We start from the raw sequence: 23,170 nt of genomic DNA, 5'->3' as shown, positions 1-23,170 counted from the left end.
CCGCAGATAAGCCGCAGGAAACTGAGGAGGTCTGCCCCAACTGGAAAAGGTGGGAAAATCCGCGCCCCCAAGAGGTCGTAAAGTCCAGAGCAGCGGGATCCCGTTCGCAGGCATCACGTGACGACCCAGAGCGGCGGGTAAACTACAACTCCCAGAAAGCCTCGCGACCCGCCGGCGTTACGCAACTCTCGCTGATTGGTCGCTGGGGATATTTGAAAGGAAGGGCTGGCGCGGAAAAGGAAGGTTACATTTTGGATCCTTGCGGAGTACTCAGTCTGGTGATAACTCCTGGCCCTGGAAAGAAGAATGATCTCTAGGACGGTAAGGCCTGGAGGTACTCGTGAACGGTGTATGCGCCGAGGTGAATGGAGCCCCAGCGCTGACTTAGGGATAGGCCAGGCGGTTCCACTAAAAAAGTCGGGAGTCCTCGGAGCATCCTGGTGGGCGCCGGAGAGCTCGATGGAGGCCTCTGTTGTGGGGCGTTGGTTGGTAGGATGGGTAGTGAGGCCGGGTATAGGCTGGGAGGAAGGCATAGCAGAAGCGTCGGTTTATAATGGGAGCCCGGCGTCCTGGCATGGGCTTTTTTTCCGACAGGATTTCTGATGGCTTTCTTTGCCCGCTATCTTCCGCACCTTCAAGCCCTTCTCTCGCCCTTCATTTAGCTCCTTTACAGATCTTCTCTGCCTTCCCTAATCCGTCTCCTTTCCCCCAGCCCTCCGGCACCATGAGGAGCTTCAGAGGAGTCAACTTTGGGACCCTGCTAAGCAGTCCAAAGGAGACTGAAGAGCTGCTGCCTGACTTGAAGGTGGGCGCGCTGTTCGACTGTGGACACACCTGGCTTACGAAGCTGAGCTGTTTTGTTTTTTAACTTATTTGAAGAGACAGATGAGTAGGAGATCCTCTCTTGGGCAGTCCTGTTTCTATTTCCTTTCCACATCTCTTTCTTCTTCGTTAGCCTCATTCATATCTTCCTCTCCTAGGAGTTCCTGACCAAGCTTCCCAGCTGCCGGTCTGATTCCGAGAGGAGACAAACTTGTGATGCCATTCTGAGGGCTTGCAACCAGCAGCTGACTGTCAAGCTGGCTTGCCCTAGGCACCTGGGAAGCCTGCTGGAGCTGGCGGAGCTGGCTTGCGAGGGCTACTTGATGTCTACACCCCAGCGCCCACCCCTTTACCTGGAACGAATTCTCTTCATCTTTCTGCGGAATGTTGCTGCACAGGGAGACCCAGAAGCCACTCTCCGACTCGCTCAGCCCCTCCATGCCTGCTTGGTGCAATGTCCTCGCCAAGCTGCTCCTCAGGACTACGAGGCTGTGGCTCGGGGCAGCTTTTCTCTGCTTTGGAAGGGGGCAGAAGCCCTAATGGAGCGGCGAGCTGCATTCTCAGCTCGGTTAAAGGCCTTGAGCTTTCTAGTACTCTTGGAGGATGAAAGTATCCCTTGTGAGATTCCCCACTTTGCTTCTCCAACAGCCTGTCGAGTGGTAGCTGCCCATCAGCTATTTGAAGCCAGTGGGCATGGTCTAAATGAAGCAGATGCTGAGTTCCTAGATGACCTGCTCTCCAGGCATGTGATCACAGCTTTGGTGGGTGAAGGAGCCTCTCCTGGTCCTCTTTCCCCACAGAGGGCCCTCTGTCTCTTGGAGCTCACCCTGGAACACTGTCGTCGCCTCTGCTGGAACCACCACTACACCAGGGCCACAAGTACAGTGGAGAAGGCCCACGATTACCTAAGGAACACCAGTCTGGCCCCCAGCCTCCAGCTGTGCCAGCTGGCAGTTAAACAGTTGCTGGCTGGGGAAGGAGGACCCCAGGCAGTGGCCAAGCTTCTGATCAAGGCAACAGCTGTCCTGAAGAACAGCTTGGAGGCACCATCACCCCCACTGCGGGCATTGTGTGACAGCTGCCAGTTCTTCCTCTCAGTCCTGGAGCGAGGCACCAAGAGGTGCTATGGACTTGATGCCATTCTGAGCCTCTTTGCTTTTCTTGGCAGCCATTGTTCCCTCATCCAGCAGCTGCAGGATGGTGTGAGTTCAGGACCCAGAGGTCGGGTGGGAATGTGGTTCTGTGGCCTCTCTATCCGGCTAGGGTCTTTGGTAAGATCTGGAGACCCTGGGTTCTGCCTTGGTAAGCTGCTCTCTGGACCATGCCTGGCCAGCCAGCAAGCAGCCTAGTATATGCTGGCGGGGGTCCATTCTGATGTCCTTCTTCCTACTCCCCAGGCGGTGTCAGTTCTCCAGGGCTCTGGGCCAGGCTTCAGCTTGGAGCTCTCTGCCCCTCCAACCGGCCTTTCCCTTCCTTCCTCAGGTCTGTGGGGACTCCTCCAAGCAGCTGCAGGCTTTGGTTCAGATACACTTTCAGGGACTTCACCTCTACACTGCGGTGGTTTATGACTTTGCCCAAGGCTGTCAGGTACCATCTGGAATCAAAAAACCTGGACAGGTCCTAGGATCTGGGGTTGCTTGACTGTCCTTGGTAGAGCTTTGAAGTTGCTTTGGGCATGGAGTTGGGTGGACATCATCTTGGACCTCTTATGTCTCCTGTCTCTTCTCACCTTTCTTGTCCCTTCAGGAAGCTAATTTGGCTGACCTGGCCCGGCTAGTGGACAGTTGCAGATCTACTGTTACCTGGATGCTGGAGGCCTTACAGGGCCTGTCTGGCCGAGAGCTGACTGACTACCTGGGGATGACTGGTTAGTACCATGGGTGTCAGATGCAGGGTTCTTGGGAGAGTCATCACTTGTTAGGCAGGCAAGTAGCACTTGCTGGATAGTTCTGACCTCTTTGGGATTCCCTGTGGCTTTTGGAGGCAGTGAAAAGATGTTTATAAGTATCCATTACTCTGTATTTAATATCAGTAGAGAAGTGATGAGACTAATTTACCAGAGCAGATATAATTTTTTTTTCTCATTGACGTTGAAATGACTTGGCATGTGTTTCATGAATATGTGAAAGTGAAAGTTAGTCACACAGTCATGTCTGACTCTTTGCCATTCCATGGACTGCAGCCTGTCCCGCTCCTCTGTCCATGGAATTCTCCAGGCAAGAATACTGGAGTGGGTTGCCATTTCCTTCTCCAGGGGATCTTCCCGACCTGAGGATTGAACCCATGTTTCCTGCAATGCAGGCAGATTCTTTACCCACCGAGCCACTAGGGAAGCCCATGTAGAATGGTCATAACTTAAATTTTTTAAAACCAGACAAAACATTCACATCATTCAAAATTCAGATTGCACAAAAGGGCAGACAGTGAAAAGTCCCTTTGCTCCTCATAATCCTAGTAACCCAATCCCACTTTGCAGATGCAGCTAATATGGTCAATTTCTTATGCATCCTGCTAGAGACACACTATGTATATATACTATATGTGTATACACTAGGTAATATGTATATATTAGCCAACAGGTGTATATACTTCCCCACTTTTTTTTTTTTCTCCCCACCTTTTTTAATTGAAATAAACATAGGGAAAAATACTAAAGTCATAAGCAAACAGTCGGATGAACTTCTGCAAAGGAAGCATACTTTGTAATTAGCATCTAGGTCAACTCAAAGAGTATGACTTAAACCCCCTGAAGACCCCTCTGTTCCTCCTTCTGGTCCACGCACCCCAATAGTAACCACTATCTTAACAGCATCGGTTAGTTTTGCCTGTTTTTTGTATTTCATAATAAATTTCCCCCTTAATTTACAAAAAGCATGGCCCTTTAGTTTAAATTATGTAAACCTAAAGAGTTCAGTCACTAGAAGGTTTTGGAAATTTTTCATATTCATATTTTCAGGTTGAATCTAGCCACAGAAGCAAAAAAATATAAGTCACAAAAATTAACAGTATGAAAATTCTTTCCACAGAATATTGAAGTCCTACTTTATTTTCTTCCAGCCATCTATGTCAATAGCCAGGAAGCTGCCTAAACTAGAATTTAGGAAGAGTGTATTAATTCATTCAGTGAATATGTATTGAGTACCTACTATGTGCTGCTAAGCACTGTTTCGAGTTCTTAGGTATGTCAGTAAACAAAACAAAGAGCTCTGCTGTCATGGAGCCACATTCTGGTTGGGGGAGAAAGATCATAAACAGTAGGATCACTGAAGTAGAACTTGTTAGAAAATGATCAGAAATATGGAGAGAAAGGAAAAGTGGAACAGGAGAAGAAAGGGAATTAGGAGCTCAGGGTAGATGAGGGGGCAAGTTACCATTTAAATAGGTGGTCAGGGTTGGCCTCATGAAGAGGGTGACATGAGAACAACTTGGAGTGTGGGAGGGAGTTGGCCAAGTAGGCACCTGGGAGAGCACATCCCTGGCAGTGGGAGCAGCCAGTGCCAGGGCCCTGTGGCAGGATAGAGGTGGTGTGTGTTTAAGGACCAGCGGGGAGGCTAGTGAGGCTTCAGTGGACTGAGGGAAGAAGAGGGAAGTGAGGGACAGGCCAGAGTGTTTCCCGCAAAATGCTGACATTTGAAGCAAGGTGAAGACAGATCAGTGTGTGAGGACGGATGGGCCCTGTATGGGAATGAGGGCTTGGCTCGTAAAACAAGGGCAGAGGTTGGACTTCCCCGGTCGTCCAGTGGTAAAGAATTCGCCTCACAATGCTGGTGATCTGGGTTCAATCCCTGGTCAGAGAACTAGGATCCCAGAGCAACGAGAGCTGTGCACCACAGATCAACGAGATCTGTGCCCTGCAACTAGTGGGCCCTCACACCACAACTAGAGAGTCTGAACTGCAACTAAAGATCCCACATGATGCAATGAAGATCCCACAGCTGGCAACTAAGACCTGACACAGCCAAATAAACAAATATTTCTTTTAAAAAAAGGTACAGAGGGGCTGGGTGATGTGAGGTTGCCTTCCGGAATGGAGGGCTCAGGCTGACTTGAAACCCGGGAGAGGAGAACGGCTCCATTCTCACTCCCTAGCAATGGGCGTTGCTGTCTAATCTGGGGGCTGCTGAGCTGACCACACAGGTTGAGCATCTCTCTACTGCCCCTCCAATAGCAGAGGGCATGGAGCCATTCCTGCGGTCCTCTGTCCTCTCTTTCCCATGCAGTCTCTTACACCAGTAACCTGGCCTACAGCTTCTACAGTCACAAGCTCTATGCCGAAGCCTGTGCCATCTCCGAGCCCCTCTGTCAGCACCTGGGCTCAGTGAAGCCAGGCACCTATCCTGAGGTGCCCCCTGAGAAGGTACGCGGGTAGGAGGGAGGTGATGTTGAGAGGGAGGAGGGGACTCGAGTGGCATGCAAGGGCCTGGCCAGGACCTTGGAGTAGAGAGTCAGGAGCTGCATGTTGGCACCGGTACCTGGGGCGGTGTTTCCCAGACCTCACCTGTACTGTTATTTACTTTTTTGATTGACTCACTTTTTATATTTAGCCTGATCCCCAGCCAGTGCTTTTCATCCTGGCTAGATATTAGAATCGGGTGAACTGAAAAAAAAAATTCTGAAGCCTGTCCCAAGCTAATTGCCTCAGACTCTCTGGCACTGGAGCCCAGGCATCTGGATTTTTTAAGGAGTTCCTTTGGCCAACCAGAGTGAGAACCACTATCATAAAGCAAGAATATACCCATGAAATGATGGGCTGGCTGGATTAACAGGCGAGATGGGTCACAGAGGGCCTTGGGTTTCATCTGATGAGCCTCTCAAGGACTGATGTGGAGGCCTTGGGTTTCTCAAGGCCACAACCCAAGATGTGGCATCTTGGGTTTCTCAGCATCGCTGTAGTGAATGATTGGAGGGCAGGGACAACACTGGGCACCCAGGTGGCTCCAGCAGATCAGGCAGAAAAGGGCAAGCGTCTGAACTGAGGCAGCTTCCTGGGGGATGGACAGAAGTGGGTGGGCGCAAGAAGTCAAGGACTAACCGGAGAGTGACTGGCTGTGTGAGAAGGGGAAGGAGGAGGCCAGGATGGTCTTGCTTTCCAATTCAGGAGAAGGTGGCGATTTGCTGAGGAGGGTGAGGGTCAGGAGGAGGAGCAGGTTTTCAAGGGTGTAGGCAATGGATATGTGGGTGGGATGGGTTGAAGCATCAAGCTGAGAGCACTCAGGATATTTAGTTCTTAGGTGTCTCCTGCTGTGGGGCGAGTCTAGGGGGCAGGAGGACCGTGGGCATGCATGCACATACTCTCCCATGGTACGTACTCCTTGCACCCCTCTTCAGTTTGGTCTGTTTTCTTCCTCTGGTCAGTTGCACAGGTGCTTCCGGCTACACATAGAGAGTTTAAAGAAACTGGGTAAACAGGCCCAGGGCTGCAAAATGGTGACTTTGTGGCTGGCAGCCCTGCAGCCCTGTGGCCCCGAACACATGACTGAGCCAGTCACCTTCTGGGTTCGGGTCAAGATGGATGCTGCCAGAGCCGGAGACAAGGAGCTACAGCTGAAGTGAGTTGGTGGGGAAGGGGATGACCCAGTCTCCTGGCCACAGCTGCTTTTGGCACTCAAGGTCACGTTCATTCTCGTGGCTGAGAAAGGCACTGTTCCCTCCGTTCACTGTGATTGATTGAGTGCCAAGTATGAGCAGGCACGGGGCTGGGTTCTGGGAGGGACAGCAGTGACAGGCGGTGTTCTTGCTTTCACCCCTGGAAACTGAGCTCAGCAAACCAAGGCGGGGACTCCTTGGCGTGGGGCCAAGTCTTCCGAGTGCTGAGCCTTCCGTCTCTCAGGACGCTGCGAGACAGCCTGAGTGGCTGGGACCCGGAGAGCCTGGCCCGCTTGCTCAGGGAGGAGCTGCAGGCCTACAAGGCAGTGCGGGCCAACACAGGGCAGGAACGGTTCAATGTCATCTGTGACCTGCTGGAGCTGAGCCCCGAGGAGACGCCAGCTGGGGCCTGGGCCCGAGCCACCCACCTGGTGGAACTGGCTCAGGTGCTCTGCTATCACAACTTTGCCCAGCAGACTGACTGGTGAGGAGGAAGGGCAGGGGAGGCCACTCCTGCTTCTGGCCCTGGGTGCTCTTGCCCTTTTCCGAGTCTGTTTCCCTCTCCACGTCCCTGAGCGCCCCTTGTAGTTTGTGGTCATGGGGACTCTTGAAGGGTGAGGCCAACGTGCTGCAGAAGGCCCTTCCTGGGACACTGCGGCCAGATCTCATGGTTAAGCCGGGCTTAAGTGCATCTTCTCCTGACAGCACTGCCCTCGATGCCATCCAGGAAGCTCTGCAGCTTCTGGAGTCTGTGAAGCCTGAGGCCCAGGACAAAGATCGGCTTTTGGATGATAAAGCCCAGGCCCTGCTGTGGCTCTACATCTGTACCCTGGAGGCCAAAATGCAGGAGGTGAGCGCGGTTGCTCTGGGCTGAGCAGGACTGGGTTCAGGGATTATTTTCCCTGGACCCCAGCAAGCTAGCTGTTGTTCAGTCACTAAGTCATATCCGACTCTTTGTGACCCAATGGACTGTAGCACACCAGGCTCCTCTGTCCATGAGATTTCCCGGGCAAGAATACTGGGAATTGCCAATTCCTTCTCTGGGGGATGTTCCCAACCCAGGGATTAACCCCCCTCTCCTGAATCACAGGTGGATTCTTTACCACTGAGCCACCTGGGAAGCCCAGTAAGCTAGTACCAACCCTGCTTTTCACCCTGACCACCCCATCCAGGGTATTGAGCGGGATCGGAGAGCCCAGGCCCCTTGTAACCTGGAGGAGTTTGAAGTCAATGACCTGAATTATGAAGATAAACTCCAGGAAGATCGCTTCCTATACAGTAACATTGCCTGCAACCTGGCTGCGGATGCTGGTGAGGGCTGTGAACTTAGCGAGGTTGGATGCGGCCTCCTCGATGGCCTCCTAACAGGATGGGTCCCCCAGCTGTGGGAGAGGCTCCCCATGAGTGGGAGGTGGGCACAAGGCAGAGGCTATTATGGGAAAGATGACCACATTTCCCCAGACGGCCCAGAGTGTGAGAATGACTGGTCCCTTTCTTCTGATTTATAGCACAGTCCAAATGCCTGGACCAAGCCCTGGCCCTGTGGAAGGAGGTGCTTACTACGGAGCAGGTGCCCGCTGTACGGTGTCTCCAGCAAACAGCAGCCTCCTTGCAGATCCTAGCGGCCCTCTATCAGCTGGTGGCAAAGGTAACGGGACAGTGTGTTGACACAGACCAGAGACTCAGCTCCTTCACCTTCTTTGGCCTGTGTCCCAGCCGGGAACTCATGTCACCCAGTGTACACTCTGTCACCAGCTTCCCCAAGTCTAAACCCAAGGCCTTAGGCAAGTTGCTTAACCTTCCAAGCCCTCATTTCCTTATTTCTAAAAGGAGAGTAATGGGACTTCCCTGGTGGTCCAGTGGCTGATTCCACTCTTCCATTGCAGGGGAATGTGGGTTGGATCTCTGGTCATGGAATTAATTAACATCCTACATGTAACACGGTACAGCCAAAAAAATAAAATAAAAATAAGATAAAATGAGGGTAATAATAATATTAACTCAGCCTTGTTAGCATTCAATAACATAATGCATGGAAGATGGTGTGTATAAATGGAATACTCAAATGATAGCCATAATTATTAGTAATTATCAGATAATTTTTTTAATATTTATTTTTATTTGGCTGCCCAAGTCTTTAGCTGCGGCATGTGAACTCTTAGTTGTGGCACGTGGATATAGTTCTTTGGCCAGGGATCGAACATGGGCTCCCTGCATTGGGAGCACAGAATCTTAGCCACTGGACCATCGGGGAAGTCCTAATTATCAGAGAATTTGAGATGTGTATACTCAGGAAAAAATACACAAACACCTGTAGACACAATTTTACATTTTTACATGCAGTGCTGGGAGGTGTCAAGGACTTCCTGAAGTTCTTCTCTGGACCCCACATTAGGAACCTATGAAAAAATGAAAAGGATCTTTGTACTATGGGTGTTAGGCCACTTTCCTAGCAGGAGGAGACTGGGGAGGCTGCCTGAGCCCTAGATTTGAATCTTACCTCTATCACATACCTGTTATGTGGGCTTAGACAAGCAGCTTAATCCTACCTAAGTTTCAGTTTCCTCATCTGTAAAATTAGGATTAGAATTGTTATGAAGATAAAGTGAGCTAGTATAGTGGCTGGCACATAGTAAGTGCTCAGTAAATCCTGGCTATTGATGATGGCTGGCATGCAGGCTTTAGAATAGAAGGGAGGGGGCAGGATGGCTTGCACACCCCCCGGCTGCCCTCCTCTCCGGCTCCTTAGGGATGGCTAATGGTTACTCTGTCTGGGTGGCCGCATTCCACCCAGACCCTCAGATTAGACCACAGGGCTGGAGAGGAGGGGGTGGAAATGAAGGCTTGAGTACAAGCTGGGTAAACGCGTTGCTCCCGGCCTACCAGCCCCTGCAGGCTCTGGAGGTCCTCCTGCTCGTCCAGATCGCCTCACAGAGACTGAAGGACCATGCGAAGGCAGCCGGCTCTTCCTGCCAAGTCACCCAGCTCCTCCTGACTCTCGGCTGTCCCAGCTACGCCCAGGTACAAGTGCCAGCCACCCCAGCTTGCAGACCTGGCTTCGGGGACTGGCTTCTCTTCTCTGAGAAGATGGGACACTAAAGGGGCAGCTTTTCTGCCTTCTGCATCACATTTGGCTGAAGGATCGTAAAGGGTGGTTGGGAGGCGGCTGTGGGAAGAAGAGGCATCTCCCTCCATCTCCCAGTTGTTTACTGTTACATAGCCCAGTAAGACAGAAAGGCAGAAGGCCGTTTACTAATCCTGTATTTCCCAATGGTTTCTGGTGCCCTAGCTTGTTCACTGAGAGCTGTTACAATGTGTCCTAACCAGTCTCCTGGCCTCCAGTTCCTTCCTTTTCCACTCCATGTTCTAGCATGATGGTTTCAGGCACAGATCTGATCTTATTACCTCTTTCCTGCTTAAAGGATTTTGTGGACTTTTCCATTACCTGAGGGATATGGTCCAGATCCTTTATTCTGAATTGCACGCCTTCTGCACACTGGTTCACTCTTTTTCTGGCCACTCCCTACCATGAACCCCATCTGTACCACTATATTTCTTGTATGGGCCTTGCTGCCTTTGCCTGTGTTAATCCCTCCACCCTAAATACACCCTTACCCCCATTTTTTTTTTTAATTGGGGTATAGTTGCTTTTCTACCATTTTTTTCTTTTTTTTTGTTCAGCAAACACATACTTTGTTTTCAAGGCCTAGCTAAATGGTCTCCTCCTTTGTAAAGCATTTTAAATGTCCTCTTCCTCACGGGCAAAATCAGCCACTTTTCCTGTGTCCCCACAGCACTGATGGCATTGTATCATGATGAGATAGATATGCCCTGCCCTTACCCCCTGCCCCGCCTCACTGCACTGCAAGCTGTTGGATAGAAGGGCCTGCTTACTGCTTATCCAGCTTTATCTCTCTAGCTTAGTGGTTAACTGAAAGCTACTAAATGAGCACTTTAGTAAGAGAATAATTCCTACGTATGTTTGTGTTAGTTGCTCAGTTGTGTCCAACTCTTTGCAACCCCAGAGACTGTAGCTCACCAGGCTTCTCTGTTCCATGGATTATAACATTTGAGATAATTTAATATTTAACTGGATGTATTCAACATTTTGCTTGCGAATACTTTAATCCACTTTAATTGGAACAGTCTGGCTGCCTGGTCACCAGCATGCTCACAGAAACCCTGATTGCTTCCTCAGGTGCACCTGGAAGAAGCAGAGTCGAGTCTGAAGCTTCTGGATCGCACCACAGACACATACCTGCTCCTCTCCCTGACCTGTGACCTCCTACGAAGTCGACTCTGCTGCGCTCGCCAGAAGGTGCTTCTCACTTTCTTGATCTCCGAAGGTCCTGGGGTTTGGAAGGATTTTAGGATTCTCCAGACATCTGTCTGGCTCCTGAGGTTTCTCTGGAACTGGGGAGAACGTTCCTGGCCCTGAGAAGCAGAGCCATCTCCTCACCTCACCTTCTCCCAAGGATCATTCACCAGTACTTCTCTAGGAGCCATTCCACCATTTTCATCCTTTTCTAGCTCTCTCGAGGACAAGGGGCAAAGTCTGTCCGGTGACTAGAAATTGGGATGACGCTGACACCCTCAACTGGGATCCAGTTGAGGGATCTAAAAGGCTGGGATTTCTCACACATGAGCTATGTGACTGGGTATCTTGTGCCCTTTGTGACTCTAGTTTTCTGTCCAGCTTTTAACATCTGAAAAGCAGGGGCTTGGGCCACGTGATCTCTAGGGGTATCCCAAGCTCTAAATTGCTGATCCGACCTCACTCACTGCTCTCCTCTGCAACCCTACCCTCTATCCCCAGGTGGCTGAGGGTGCTGCTCTGCTGCTGTCTGTGCTTCAGGACCCTGCCCTCCAGAGGGCATCCAAGGCCTGGTACTTGCTGCGTGTCCAGGCCCTGCAGCTGGTGGCGGCCTACCTGAGTCTCTCGCCAGACAGCCTGCTGGCCCCGCTGTGGGAGCAACTGTGTGCCCAAGGTGAAAGAGGCGGGCAGCTGGGCCTCCTTGCTGGGTGTGTATGGTTTGTCCGCTGTCCCATCTGCTGTCCAGCTGCATGGACAAGCCTGTCTAGAAGCTGCCCAGAGTAGGCTTGGGATAGCAAATGAGTTTCAGTTCACTTGCTGACTCTAATCGATTGCTCAGTGACTACCCTGAACTGACAAGGATTCTGAGACTGGTCTTAGGGGGAAGGAGTTCTGTGACTGATTATCTCTGTCTGCCTTAAGCACGGATGGAGAGGGTGAGAGCCTGCTTTGCATTTGCTATCTTAGTATTTGAAGGTGATGGAAGCTCTGGCCACATCATCTCCCTTCTTGTCCTTCCTACCTTCCCCCCACACTTGCCCAGGCTGGCAGACACCTGAGACAGCACTCATCGACTCCCATAAGCTTCTCCGAAGCATCATCCTCCTGCTCATGGGCAGCGATGTGCTCTCAATTCAGAAAACAGCTGTGGAGACACCATTTCTGGACTACGGTAAGCCCCAGGAGGAGAGCCAGTGTGGGAATGAGCAGACTAGTTGGTAGGGCTGGTGGTTTTGTCTCCAGAGGATTCAGGCTGTGGATCCTGGTTCCACGTGATGATGGTCTCATCTCCTTTGCTGCAGGTGAAAATCTGGTACAAAAATGGCAGGTTCTTTCTGAGGTGCTGAGCTGCTCGGAGAAGCTGGTCTCCCGCCTGGGCCGCCTTGGTAGTGTGAGCGAAGCCAAAGCCTTTTGCTTGGAGGCCCTGAAACTTACAACAAAGCTGCAGATACCACACCAGTGAGTACAGGGCCCAAGAGCCTGGTGATTCCCAAACCTCAGTGCCTACGACCTTGACCATGGGTTCCCAAACTGGTCCACAGATTAACATGTTATGTTTGGAGGGGTTGATGGAAGAATGCATTCCATGGCAAATAAGTGGGAAATGCTGAGTTAATCAAGATTAGATGTTTTTATTTCCTATTGTGATTGTTGTTGAGTTGCTAAGTCGTGTCTGGCTCTTTTGCGACCCCGTAGACTGTAGCCCCCAGGGTCCTCTGTCCATGGGGTTTCCTATAGAACTTATCATATCCTCCAGTATGCTAATACACACTGTAAATCTCCAGAAGGGAGGTCCAGTGTACAGTGATTCCCTAAATCTCTTTGCCTGAAGAGGATCTTTTCAGTGAGGAATCTGATTTGGGAAATCCTCTCCTTAGGCACCAGGATGGGCTGGTTTGAGAGATGAGCACAGAGGGTTTCCCCAGGGAGTGCCTAAAGGCAGCTTTAGGAAGTAAAGGCTTTCTGGAGGCTGGAAAAGACTATGATGGCTCCGCCCGGGAAAGGGCAGAAAGAGACTCCTCAGGGAAACAAGGAATTCCACTGATGGGTCTGTCATCACTTCTCCCAACCAGGTGTGCCCTCTTCCTGGTGCTGAAGGGGGAGCTGGAGCTGGCACGCAATGACATGGACCTCTGTCAGTCGGACCTGCATCAAGTTCTGTTCTTGCTCGAGTCTTGCACAGGTGAGCAGCCAGGCCCACATGCCCGTGGGTGGTGGTGAGGGTGACGCACACACCGTAATGCAGCTTTACATGTCAAGGTTTGGTTCCCTTCTAAATCATGGACTGACTTCTGGTCCCAGGGCAAAACTCCCTTCACTTGTCAGACCATTGGTGTTCTCCTTCAGATGGCCTGTCTAGGACTAACCCTACCTGCTTCTTAATTTTGCAGCGCTAAGATATTTTAATTTAAATAAAACTGACTATTCAGTACCTTGGGTACTCACCACACTTCACATGTTCAACAGCCACGTGTGTGGTTACTATATTGGGCAGCACAACTGTAGCATCCTCAGAAGGGATTAGGGCTAATAATAAAATATTGTACTTATGGTGCTTTTTTTTCTTATCAACTACTTTTACCTGTAGTATTTCACTGGACCCATACAAAACCCTGGGAAGTCAAATGGGAATGTCAAGTTTTTCCATTTATAAATTCAGAAAAGTTGAGAAATTCAGTGTTTAGGGCTAGGATCATGGGGCTAGTCAGGGGCAGGAGCCAGGATTAAGACTTGGGCTTCTGGGTGCTTGCCTGCCAGCCTGAACCATGCAGCCTTCTGAGCTGCAGAGATGGAGACTCTGTGGGTTGTGCTGATCCATTGTTCAAGGGAAAACCATTAAGCTAAGGGACTTCCCTGGTGGTCCAGTGGCTAAGACTCCACTCTCCCAATGCAAGGAGCCCAGATTCCATCCCTGGTCAGGGGAACTAGAGCCTGCCTGCCACAGCTAAGAGTTTACATGCCACAACTAAGATGCCACATGCTGCAAATAAGATCCCCCCATGACTAAAACCTGGCACAGATGAACAAATAAGTAAATATTTTAAAAAACAGTAAGCTATGCCAATATCTAGTGTGCTAGTACGGTAATATATATGAGCCATTAGTAAGTATTAAAATAATGCAGATGAGGGCATCAGCCGCTGGGGTAGACACACTGGTGTCATTTCTCTTAGTTTTGTAATGCTTGTTCCACTCTCTGCTCAGAGTTTCTCGGACTAGCGCAGCACCCGGACTCTGTGAAGAAGGTCCACCTGCAGAAGAAGAAGCAGCAGGCTCGGGTGCCCCATCCTCCAGAGCTCCCGGACGAAGAGCTCATTCTAAAAGGCCCTGCCCTGGAGCTGGTGGCCACCGTGGCCAAGGAACCTGGCCCTGTAGCACCTTCTGCTAACTCCTCCCCGATCCTGAAAACCAAGCCCCAGCCCAGCCCCAGCTTCCTGACCCACTTGCCCACCTGTGACTGCTCGCTCTGTGCCAGCCCTGTCCTCTCGGTGGTCTGTCTACGCTGGGTGTTGGTCACAGCGGGGCTGAGACTGGCCATGGGCCATGAGGCCCAGGGGCTGGATCTGCTGCAGGTGGTGCTGAAGGGTTGCCCTGCAGCCAGTGGTCGCCTCGCCCAAGCTCTGCAGGCTTCCCTGAATCACACAGCGCCCCCCTCCCCTGTCCCAAGCCTCTTTGATGAGATCTTGGCTCAGGCATATACACAGCTGGCACTGGAGGGGCTGAGCCAGCCATCAAACAAGAGCCTGGGAAAGGTCCTGGAGTCAGGGTTAAAGTTTGTGGTGGCGCGGATACCCCACCTGGAGCCCTGGCGAGCCAGCCTGCTCTTGGTCCGGGCCCTTGCAAAGCTGACCAGCCTCAGCTGCTGCACTGCCCAACTTTTTGCAAGCTCCTGGGGCTGGCAGCCACCATCAATAAAGAACCCCACAGGCTCAGAACCCTCTAAGCCTCGGAACCAAAAACAGTCAGGACAGTCCAGACGAGGACGCCAGCAAGTGGGCTCTGCTACCCTGTCCCTCTCACATACCTCTCTGAAAGGTCTGGAAGGTGAAGGACCACCCTGTACACCTAAGCCCCCAGGCCGGGTCAGGCAGGCCGGCCCTGGGGTACCCTTCACCGTATTTGAGGAAGTCTTCCTTACAAAGACCAAGCCTGAGGTTCCCAAGGCCCCCAGGGTACAACGGAGGATCCAGACACGCCTCAAGGTGAGGTGGGACTATAGCTAGGTGGTACTGGTGTTGGGTGAGGGTGGTCCTGGAGAAAAGTTCTGCAGGGCAGGTGTTTCTACAGAATAGCTTCCCAGGGCTGGGTGGGAACTGTCTGTAGCTCTCCTGTTACGTATCACAGGACCCCTTATATCTTCCATAACGAGACCTAGTTCAAGACCTCATTTGTTTCAGACGGAAGGGACTTTTCTTAGTTCTAGCCTGTTCCTTTCCCTTTGCATCCTTCCTCTGGATCTTCTGGTCCTTCTCCCTCTGCCTCCTTCCACATCAGAGTTACTGTCCCTGATTGAGTATGGCCGATTATGCAGGAGGTTAATTCTTAAATCTTTTTCAAGGGCCTCGGTGATGGCGCCTCCACAGCGCCACCTCCTGGCAGACCATGTCTTGTCACTGAAGGCCCCCTGGCCCTTTTCCTTTTCCCACCATTCTAGGTGAACTTCAGTGATGACAGTGACTTGGAAGACCTTGTCTCAGTTGAAGCACAGCTTGCAGAGGGGTCCAAGAGACAGGGCACTACTTCCCGGGGCCGGGGCCGGGCCAGGAAGGGCCCGAGTGTGAAGACTAACTCAGTGGCCACGTCAGGCAGTGCCCCCGGCCTCAGTGGCAGAAGCCGGAGGGTCAAGAAGGTGGCATCAGGACATTGTGAGGAGCCGGGCCCCGAGATGATGAGGACCATCCCTGAGGAACTGACTGACAACCAGATGGAAATGAGCTTTGAGATCCTCAGGGGCTCTGATGGGGAAGACTCAGCCTCAGGTGTGAGGGCAAGGGTGGAAGGCAGAAGTCCATTTTTTTTGAGGTTGCCCTGGGGTCAAAACACAAGAAATAACTGGAGCCAAAGATGGAACAGAAAGAAAGTGCTTTTGCTGGCTCTGGGACGGGACCCTAGAAGGGAGAGCACAGGGATGGCAGGAAGAGGGAATTCTATAGAAAAGTTGTGTCGTCTGCCTAGGTGGGAAGACACCAGGGCCTGATTCAGCCGTAGGAGAATGTGAGGTGTTGAGACGGGATGCCAGCAAAGAGGAGCTGCCCGGCCCTGGCCCAGACAAGGAGAGAGACATGGATCTGGGTCCCCGGCGCAGACTCCCCTCGGCCCCTGTAGCCATCGGTAAGTATGTTGACCACCGAGATCTGATCACTTGATCCCAGTACCTTTCCATTCTGTCCTTGGTTCTGGTTTTGGATCCCCATCTGGATCCAGTAGTCTTGAACGTGGGTCTGAATCCCAGCACACTCTCTACTAGCTGAATGCTGGTCACTCCACCTCTCTGAGCTTCAATTTACTTAACTGTCAAATGGAATTGGGGCAGTGTGGAGAGAGTGGCTGCGTGTAAATTGCACAGCACCGCGCTTGGCGTACTGCCCTTCAGAAATGGTAGCTGCTGTTTTCCACGTGGGAGGGGAGATGGGCACTGGTTCTTGGAAAGATTTTTCTCAGGAAGTCAGGGATTCATCTATGTCTTGTCCTTCCTTTAGATCTGTCTACCCTGGATTCCATCTGTGACTCACTAAGTGGTGCTTTCCGTGGCATCAGTCACTGCCCTCCTAGTGGGCTCTATGCCCACCTCTGCCGCCTCCTGGCCTTGTGCCTGGGCCAGCGGGATCCCTGTGCCACTGCCTGCCTTGTCACCGAGTCTGTCTCCGTCACCTGTCGCCACCAGCTGCTTACCCACCTCCACAGGCAGCTCAGGTGAGTGCCCCCCATCCCTCAGGCTTGTGCTGGGACAGACTAGAGGGGAGGCTCCAGACTTTGAAGGAGGGAGACCTCACCTCCACTCATGTCGCCTACAGCAAGGCCCAGAAGCACCGAGGGTCGCCAGACATAGCAGACCAGTTGCAGGGGCTGCACCTCCAGGAGAAGCCTGGAGACATCCCTCTGGCACGAATCCAGCGCCTCTTTGCCTTCAGGCCTTTGGGATCTGGCCACTTCCCCCAGCCTGAGAAGGACAGCTTCCGGGAGCGTCTTGCTCTGATTCCCAGTGGTATGGTGGCAGGCATCGTTGGCTCTGCTGTTGTTTGATGCATCTTCTTCTTAGGAAAGAGTTGGGTGAAGGATCTTCAGGCATTAGTTAGTTCACACACAGATGTGTGATCCTTATAGTAGAAGGGCATGTCATACTTTGCCACTGATTAGTCATTTTGTTACTCTCACCAAATAGATATAACCTTAAATCTAGAAGTCTTATTTTTTTTTTTTAATCTCAAGTTTGAGTTACCTGCAGATTCAATGTCTTTCTTTCTTTAGAGCTAAGTTCAGGTGTCTGGAGTTTTCCTATGCTAACATGAAACATGTTCACTGATGATTTGAGTGCCTCACTGTGAGTGGGAAGTGGGGAAGGGAGCAGGTCAGAGGAGGCAATTTTGTTAGTTTCTGTAGGGACACAAAGAAACGCAAAACATGGTCTATCTACATGGACTTGTTAGAGCAAGGAAGAGCACTTTGAACTCCAGTGATCAGGGAAGACTTCTAGGAGTTGTCTTGAGTGACGGACAGGGACTGAGTGCAGAAGATAGTGAAAGGAATTCCATGTAACAGCTGAAATAACTCGGGACATGTCCTGTGTGCCAGGGGTGACCGTGTGTGTGTTGGCCCTGGCCACCCTCCAGCCTGGAACTGTGGGCAACACCCTCCTGCTGACCCGGCTGGAAAAAGACAAACCCCCGGTCACTGTACAGATCCCCACTTCCCAGAGCAAGGTAAGTTTCCTGGGGTCAGGGAGCAGAGTTGGGCTGGGGCAGGCTTCTGGTCTACCTGTGGCTGGGGGATGGAGAGATGTTGGTCACACGGACAAGCAGAACTTAGACAACCCATCTCCAAAGCTTTCTGTGAGTTCGGCCTTGAAAGAGTTTGACGCCATCCAGAAGGAGCAGAAAGAGAACAGCAGCTGTACTGACAAGCGAGAATGGTGGACTGGCCGGCTAGAGCTGGATCGCAGGATGGAGGTGTGTGTTCCCAGTGTGGGATGGGGTTGGGCCTGCCCTAGAATATCTCCTCTCTCGGGGGTCTGTCCCAGGTCTGTGCTGAACTACCTCAAGTCTCGGGGGTCTGTCCCAGGTCTGTGCTGAACTACCTCAAGTCCTTTCTGGAGGTGTTGCTGTTTTTCAGTTGTGTCAGACTCTTTGCCACCCCATGGACTATGGCATGTCAGGCTCTTCTGTCCTCTACTGTCTCCTGGCGTTTGCTCAGATTCACGTTCATTGAGTCAGTGATGCTATCTAACCATCTCATCCTGTGCCACCTGCTTCTCCTTCTGTCTTCAGTCTTTTCCAGCATCAGGGTCTTTTCCAGTGAATTGGCTCTTCACATCAGGTGGCCAAAGTATTGGAGCTTCAACTTCAGTATCAGTCCTTCCAATGAATATTCAGGGTTGATTTCCTTTAGGATTGACTGGTTTGATCTCCTTGCAGTCCAAAGGACTCTCAAGAGTCTTCTCCAGAACCACAATTCAAAAGCATCAATTCTTCTCACTCAGCCTTCTTTATGGTCCAACTCTCACATCCATATATGACTACTGGAAAAAGCTTAGCGTTGACTGTATGCACCTTTGTCAGCAAAGTGATATCGCTGCTTTTTAATACGCAGTCTAGGTTTGTTGTAGCTTTCCTTCCAAGGAGCAAGCGTCTTTTAATTTCATAGCTGCGGTCACCGTCTGCAGTGATTTTGGAGCCCAAGAAGAGAATCTTCACTGGTTCCACTTTTTCTCCTTCTGTTTGCCGTGAAACGATGAGACTGGATGCCATGATCTTAATTTTTTTCATGTTGAGTTTGAGGCCAGCTTTTTTACTTTCTTCTTTCACCGTCAATCAAGAGGTTCTTTAGTTCCTCTTCCATTTCTGCCATTAGAGTGGTATCATCTGCATTTCTCAGGTTGTTCATATTTCTCCCAGCAATCTTGATCCCAGCTTGTGATTCATCCAGCCTGGCATTTCGCATGATGTACTCTGCATATAAGTTAAATAAGCAAGGTGACAGTAACAGCCTTGTCGTACTCCTTTCCCAATTTTGAATCAGTCCATTGTTCCTTGTCCAGTTCTAACTGTTGTTTCTGGAAGTGTAGGCCTAAATAAACATTGTGTTACTTGGGAAGCACTTTAAACAAGAGCACAAGGGGACTTCCCTGGCTGTCCAGCAGTTAAAGTTCCATGCTTCCCCTGCAAGGGGTACCGGTTCAATCCCTGGTCTGGGAACTAAGATCCCACATACATGTGGTGCGGCAAGAAAAAAAAAAAACAATAAAACAAAAACCAAATAAACCAGAGCCCAAGACTTGAAGGGGTTATGGCAATGAAATGTTTAAAGATAAGTACAAAATAAGAATTTAAGGCCAAATACCAGCCTCCCAGGGCTTCCCAGGTAGCTCAGCTGGTAAAGAATCCACCTGCAATGCAGGAGACCTGGATTCGATCCCTGGTTTGGGAAGATTCCCCAGAGGAGGACATGGCAACCCACTCCAGTATTCTTGCCTGGAGAAACCCCATGGACAGAGGAGCCTGGCAAGCTGCAGTCCATGGGGTCTCAGGAGTTGGACACATCTGAGCAACTAAGCACAGCAGCACATCAGACTCCCAGCCATAATTTTCATTTCATTTCCTGACTTGGCTTTTGCCCACCTGTTTGTATTTATCCAAATGTAGTGATTTATTACAAATCTTATCTTATCAATACTCTCTCAGAGTCTCAGCAAATGAAAAATGTTGCTCTCTTGCCTTTTATGTTGGTCGTAAGATACATAAGACACATCCACTCATTGGAAGACGCATTTCCTTGCCTCCAAGATGGTGCCTGTGGGGAAAGAAACTTGGCTTCCTCTCTCACTGATGGTTCTGTTGTGCATCCAGGTTCTCGCCACTTCCCTAGAGAAGTACGTGCTGGGCTGCTGGCGGGGGCTGTTGCTGCCATCCTGCGAGGACCCCGACCTTGTCCGGGAGGCCTCCCATCTACAAGACTCACTACAGGAATGTGGCTGGAAATATCCTGACCCCACTCTGCTGAGAGTGAGTTGAGAAATCAGGGAAGAGGATGAAGTGCGCCTTACCTCTTTCCCACCTGCCACTGCGGGTGGAAAGGGGAGCTCCTGTACTCACTGACCACTGGTCCCCTGCAGATCATGCTCAGCGGTGCCAGTACCCTCACGCCGCAGGACGTGCAGGCCCTGGCTTATGGGCTGTGCCCAGGCCGACCAGCCCGAGCCCAAGAGCTCCTAGGTGAGGCAGTAGGGCGTCTCCAAGGTCAGACATCAACAAGCAGTAGGCATCTCGTGTTAGTGCTGGACAAGGTAAAGAGCCAGTAGCCATATGGGTAGCATCTGGTGGGCAGTGGGCACCTCCTCTCAACCATACCCCTTCTGCCTCCTGCATACCCCTGCCTCAGGACAGTAACGTCTGAGTGCTTTTTGCCCAGGACCTACAGAAGCTGCCGTGGGAGAGCATACCCAGCCTCCGGGCCCTACCTGTCACTCGACTGCCCTCCTTCCGATTCCTACTCAGCTACTCCATCATCAAAGAGGTGTGGGGTTCAGGGAATGGAAGGTGGGGATGATGGGTAATTGAACAAGAAAAGGCAGAGAGACGTGGCAAGAGAGGAAGGCGGTCTTAAGAATGGACGGGGACTTGGGTTGGTTGGAGCTTGAGTGCTCCGACCAAACTGGGATGCTGATCACTGGTGTCTCTCCATCAGTCTGGGGCCTCATCAGTGCTGAGCCAAGGAGTGGATCCTCGCAGTACCTTCTACGTCCTAAACCCTCACAATAACCTGTCAAGCACAGAGGAGCAATTCCGAGCCCATTTTAGCAGGTCAGGGGGAGAAGAGTAAGAAGAGTGGTAGGGAAGGGTAGACGCAACACAGGGGTAAATGTCCTTTTCTCTGGAATCAAATGTTGCAGCCCACCTCCTTCCTAGTGTCCCTTCTGCCCTTTTTGCCACATGACACATCTAACTCTGGCTGCACCACACAGCGTGTGGGATCTTAGCTCCCCGACAAGGGATCAATGCCCCGCCCCCTGCACTGGGCGTGCAGTCTTAACTACTGCACCTCCAGTTAAGTCCCTTCTCACTGCTTTTTCCCTGCAGTGAAGCTGGCTGGAAAGGGGTGGTTGGGGAGGTGCCGAGCCCGGAACAGGTGCAAACGGCCTTGACGGAGCGTGACTTGTACATGTGAGTGCTCAGGGCAGGGAGATGGGGAGAGGGACAGTCCCAGAGGGTGGGTATCATCATGGTCTGCTCTGGGGCTTTGGAGCCCCTGGCTGACTCTGGATAACTCTGGAGGCAGTGCCGAGGCCTGGCCCTGCGAGGTCAGTTTCATCTCACCTCCTTCTGCCTCAGCTATGCAGGGCATGGCGCCGGCGCCCGCTTCCTGGACGGGCAGGCTGTCCTGCGGCTGAGCTGCCGGGCAGTGGCCCTGCTGTTCGGCTGCAGCAGCGCAGCCCTGGCTGTGCATGGAAACCTGGAGGGGGCTGGCATTGTGCTCAAGTATATCATGGCTGGCTGGTAAGTCTTGAGGGGCAGTCTATGCAAGGTCCCGACCCCAAGTGCTTTCCCAGGTCTGAACCCTAAATCCTTGCTCTTTTGTGCCCCATTTTCCTCCCATCCTAGTTCCCTGGCATGCTTGGGCCTTTACCCCTTTGTCATCATCTATCCTCCTCCTGGAACGATGGGCCAAGGGGCTTTCTCATTGGTTTAATCCCTCTCAACTCATTCACCACCATGAATCAGAAGTTTTTGAGCCCTTACTTTGTATTTCTTCCTTCTCTTTGCCCAGCCCCCTGTTCCTAGGTAACCTCTGGGACGTGACTGACCGTGACATTGACCGCTACACAGAGGCTCTGTTGCAGGGCTGGCTTAGAGCAGGTTCAGGAGCCCCCCTTCTGTACTATGTCAGCCAGGCCCGCCAGGCTCCCCGACTCAAATACCTTATTGGGGCTGCACCTGTAGCCTATGGCTTGCCTGTCTCCCTGCGGTGACCCCTTGGAGCTCTCCTGTTGCCGGTAGAAGCTATGTGACTATTCTACCTCCAAACTTAGGTTTGGCCCTGAAGATAAATATTTTAAGTAATTTTCCGGTGTTTTACATGAAAGATTTCCTTTTGATTTAATTTTAATATAATAAAGATACATTACTTGAAATCCTGTTTTGTGTAGTTTCTCTGAGAACATTTGAAGATAAGACTGTTGCCCACTTCCCACTATGTGGTACTATAGATAAGAATAACTTGCAACAGTCCAACTCTGAGAGCATTGGGAAGAAAGGCAAACCACAGGAAAAAGATGGACCTGGCTTGGCCCCAGCAGACAAAGCTAAAGGACAGCAGGGCATCAAAATGATCTAAGTGGGGACAAAGCCCCGAGGAAACAGATATAGATCCATTGAGAATGTCTTGGCCAGGTACACTCATAGCTATCTTGACTTCCTGCCTCTGGTATCCTCGGAATGACATTAGCTTTACTGCCTCGGTTGCCCTGCCCCCTCCAAAGTGGATATTGTCCTTCCCCCACATTCAGCTATTAACACTTGTCAGTGCCATGACACTTTAGCGGCAGGTTCTGGAGAGTTTTTGTAGCTCAGATGGTAAAGAATCTGCCTGCAATGCAGGAGACCTGGATTCAATCCCTGGGTCTGTAAGATTCCCCCAGAGAAGGAAATGGCAACCCACTCCAGTATTCTTGCCTGGAGGAGTCTAGCGGCTACAGTCCATGGGATCGCAAAGAGTTGGACGCGACTGAACAACACACACACACGTACACACTCACATACACATTGGGAAGTTTTGCAACTTACGTATGGTTTTCCTCTCCCCAACTAGATTGTTAAGCTCAGAATTATATATCTTACACTCATGTATCCTTCACTTCTAGCACATGGTAAAACACTGTGTTGATTAATAAAGCTACTGCTGTACTCCGAGTGATAATGTGCCTCCTTCCTGTTCTCTCAACCGCCAGACTCTGCTTCATCTGCGCGAAACATCCCTTTCATAACACTACTGTCCCCCCTGTCCCTTGCTCCTTTAACTTCCCAGGCTTCTTCCCTGCCTGTTGTCACCAGGCTTATACCATCGGCTGTGGTTATAGTGTATCTGTGCGTCTGTGCTGGGTCTTCGTTGATGTGCGGGTTTTCTCTAGTGGCAGGGAGTGGGAGCTTATTTCGGTGGCTTCTCTGTTGCCGAGCACAGGCTCTAGGCGCCCAAGCTTCAGTAGCTGCCCCTTGCGGGGGCGGTGCTCTGCAATTG

General features: G+C 51.3%; 1 protein-coding gene across 1 annotated transcript; it reads left to right on the top strand.

The window, feature by feature from the left end:
* Window positions 1-191: 191 nt before the first annotated feature.
* On the top strand, window positions 192-22,067 carry ESPL1 (extra spindle pole bodies like 1, separase). The gene is made up of 31 exons (XM_061415927.1): window positions 192-321; window positions 713-805; window positions 981-2,024; window positions 2,305-2,409; window positions 2,569-2,689; window positions 5,043-5,179; window positions 6,178-6,371; window positions 6,653-6,892; window positions 7,114-7,258; window positions 7,581-7,719; window positions 7,917-8,056; window positions 9,295-9,429; window positions 10,607-10,726; window positions 11,225-11,396; window positions 11,766-11,894; window positions 12,025-12,181; window positions 12,796-12,905; window positions 13,928-14,925; window positions 15,378-15,702; window positions 15,899-16,054; window positions 16,423-16,636; window positions 16,738-16,928; window positions 17,516-17,643; window positions 17,767-17,889; window positions 19,786-19,941; window positions 20,052-20,222; window positions 20,348-20,452; window positions 20,624-20,739; window positions 21,016-21,099; window positions 21,268-21,432; window positions 21,704-22,067. The coding sequence occupies exons 1-31, from the start codon at window positions 307-309 to the stop codon at window positions 21,903-21,905; spliced, it is 6,330 nt and encodes a 2,109-aa protein (XP_061271911.1). The 5' UTR covers window positions 192-306; the 3' UTR covers window positions 21,906-22,067.
* Window positions 22,068-23,170: the final 1,103 nt, after the last annotated feature.

The sequence above is a fragment of the Bos javanicus genome, chromosome 5 (genome assembly GCF_032452875.1).
Source record: "Bos javanicus breed banteng chromosome 5, ARS-OSU_banteng_1.0, whole genome shotgun sequence".
Classification (NCBI taxonomy): Eukaryota; Metazoa; Chordata; class Mammalia; order Artiodactyla; family Bovidae; genus Bos; species Bos javanicus.
The sequence above is the reverse complement of the archived record's forward strand: the minus strand, read 5'-3'. Positions and strand labels throughout refer to the sequence as shown.

Bases quoted from the DNA above. Each gene is read 5' to 3' on its own strand.
- ESPL1 (XM_061415927.1), top strand. The intron at 12,906-13,927 runs GTGAGCAGCCAG...CTCTCTGCTCAG, and splicing joins CTTGCTCGAGTCTTGCACAG to AGTTTCTCGGACTAGCGCAG. The intron at 17,890-19,785 runs GTGTGTGTTCCC...TTGTGCATCCAG, and splicing joins AGCTGGATCGCAGGATGGAG to GTTCTCGCCACTTCCCTAGA.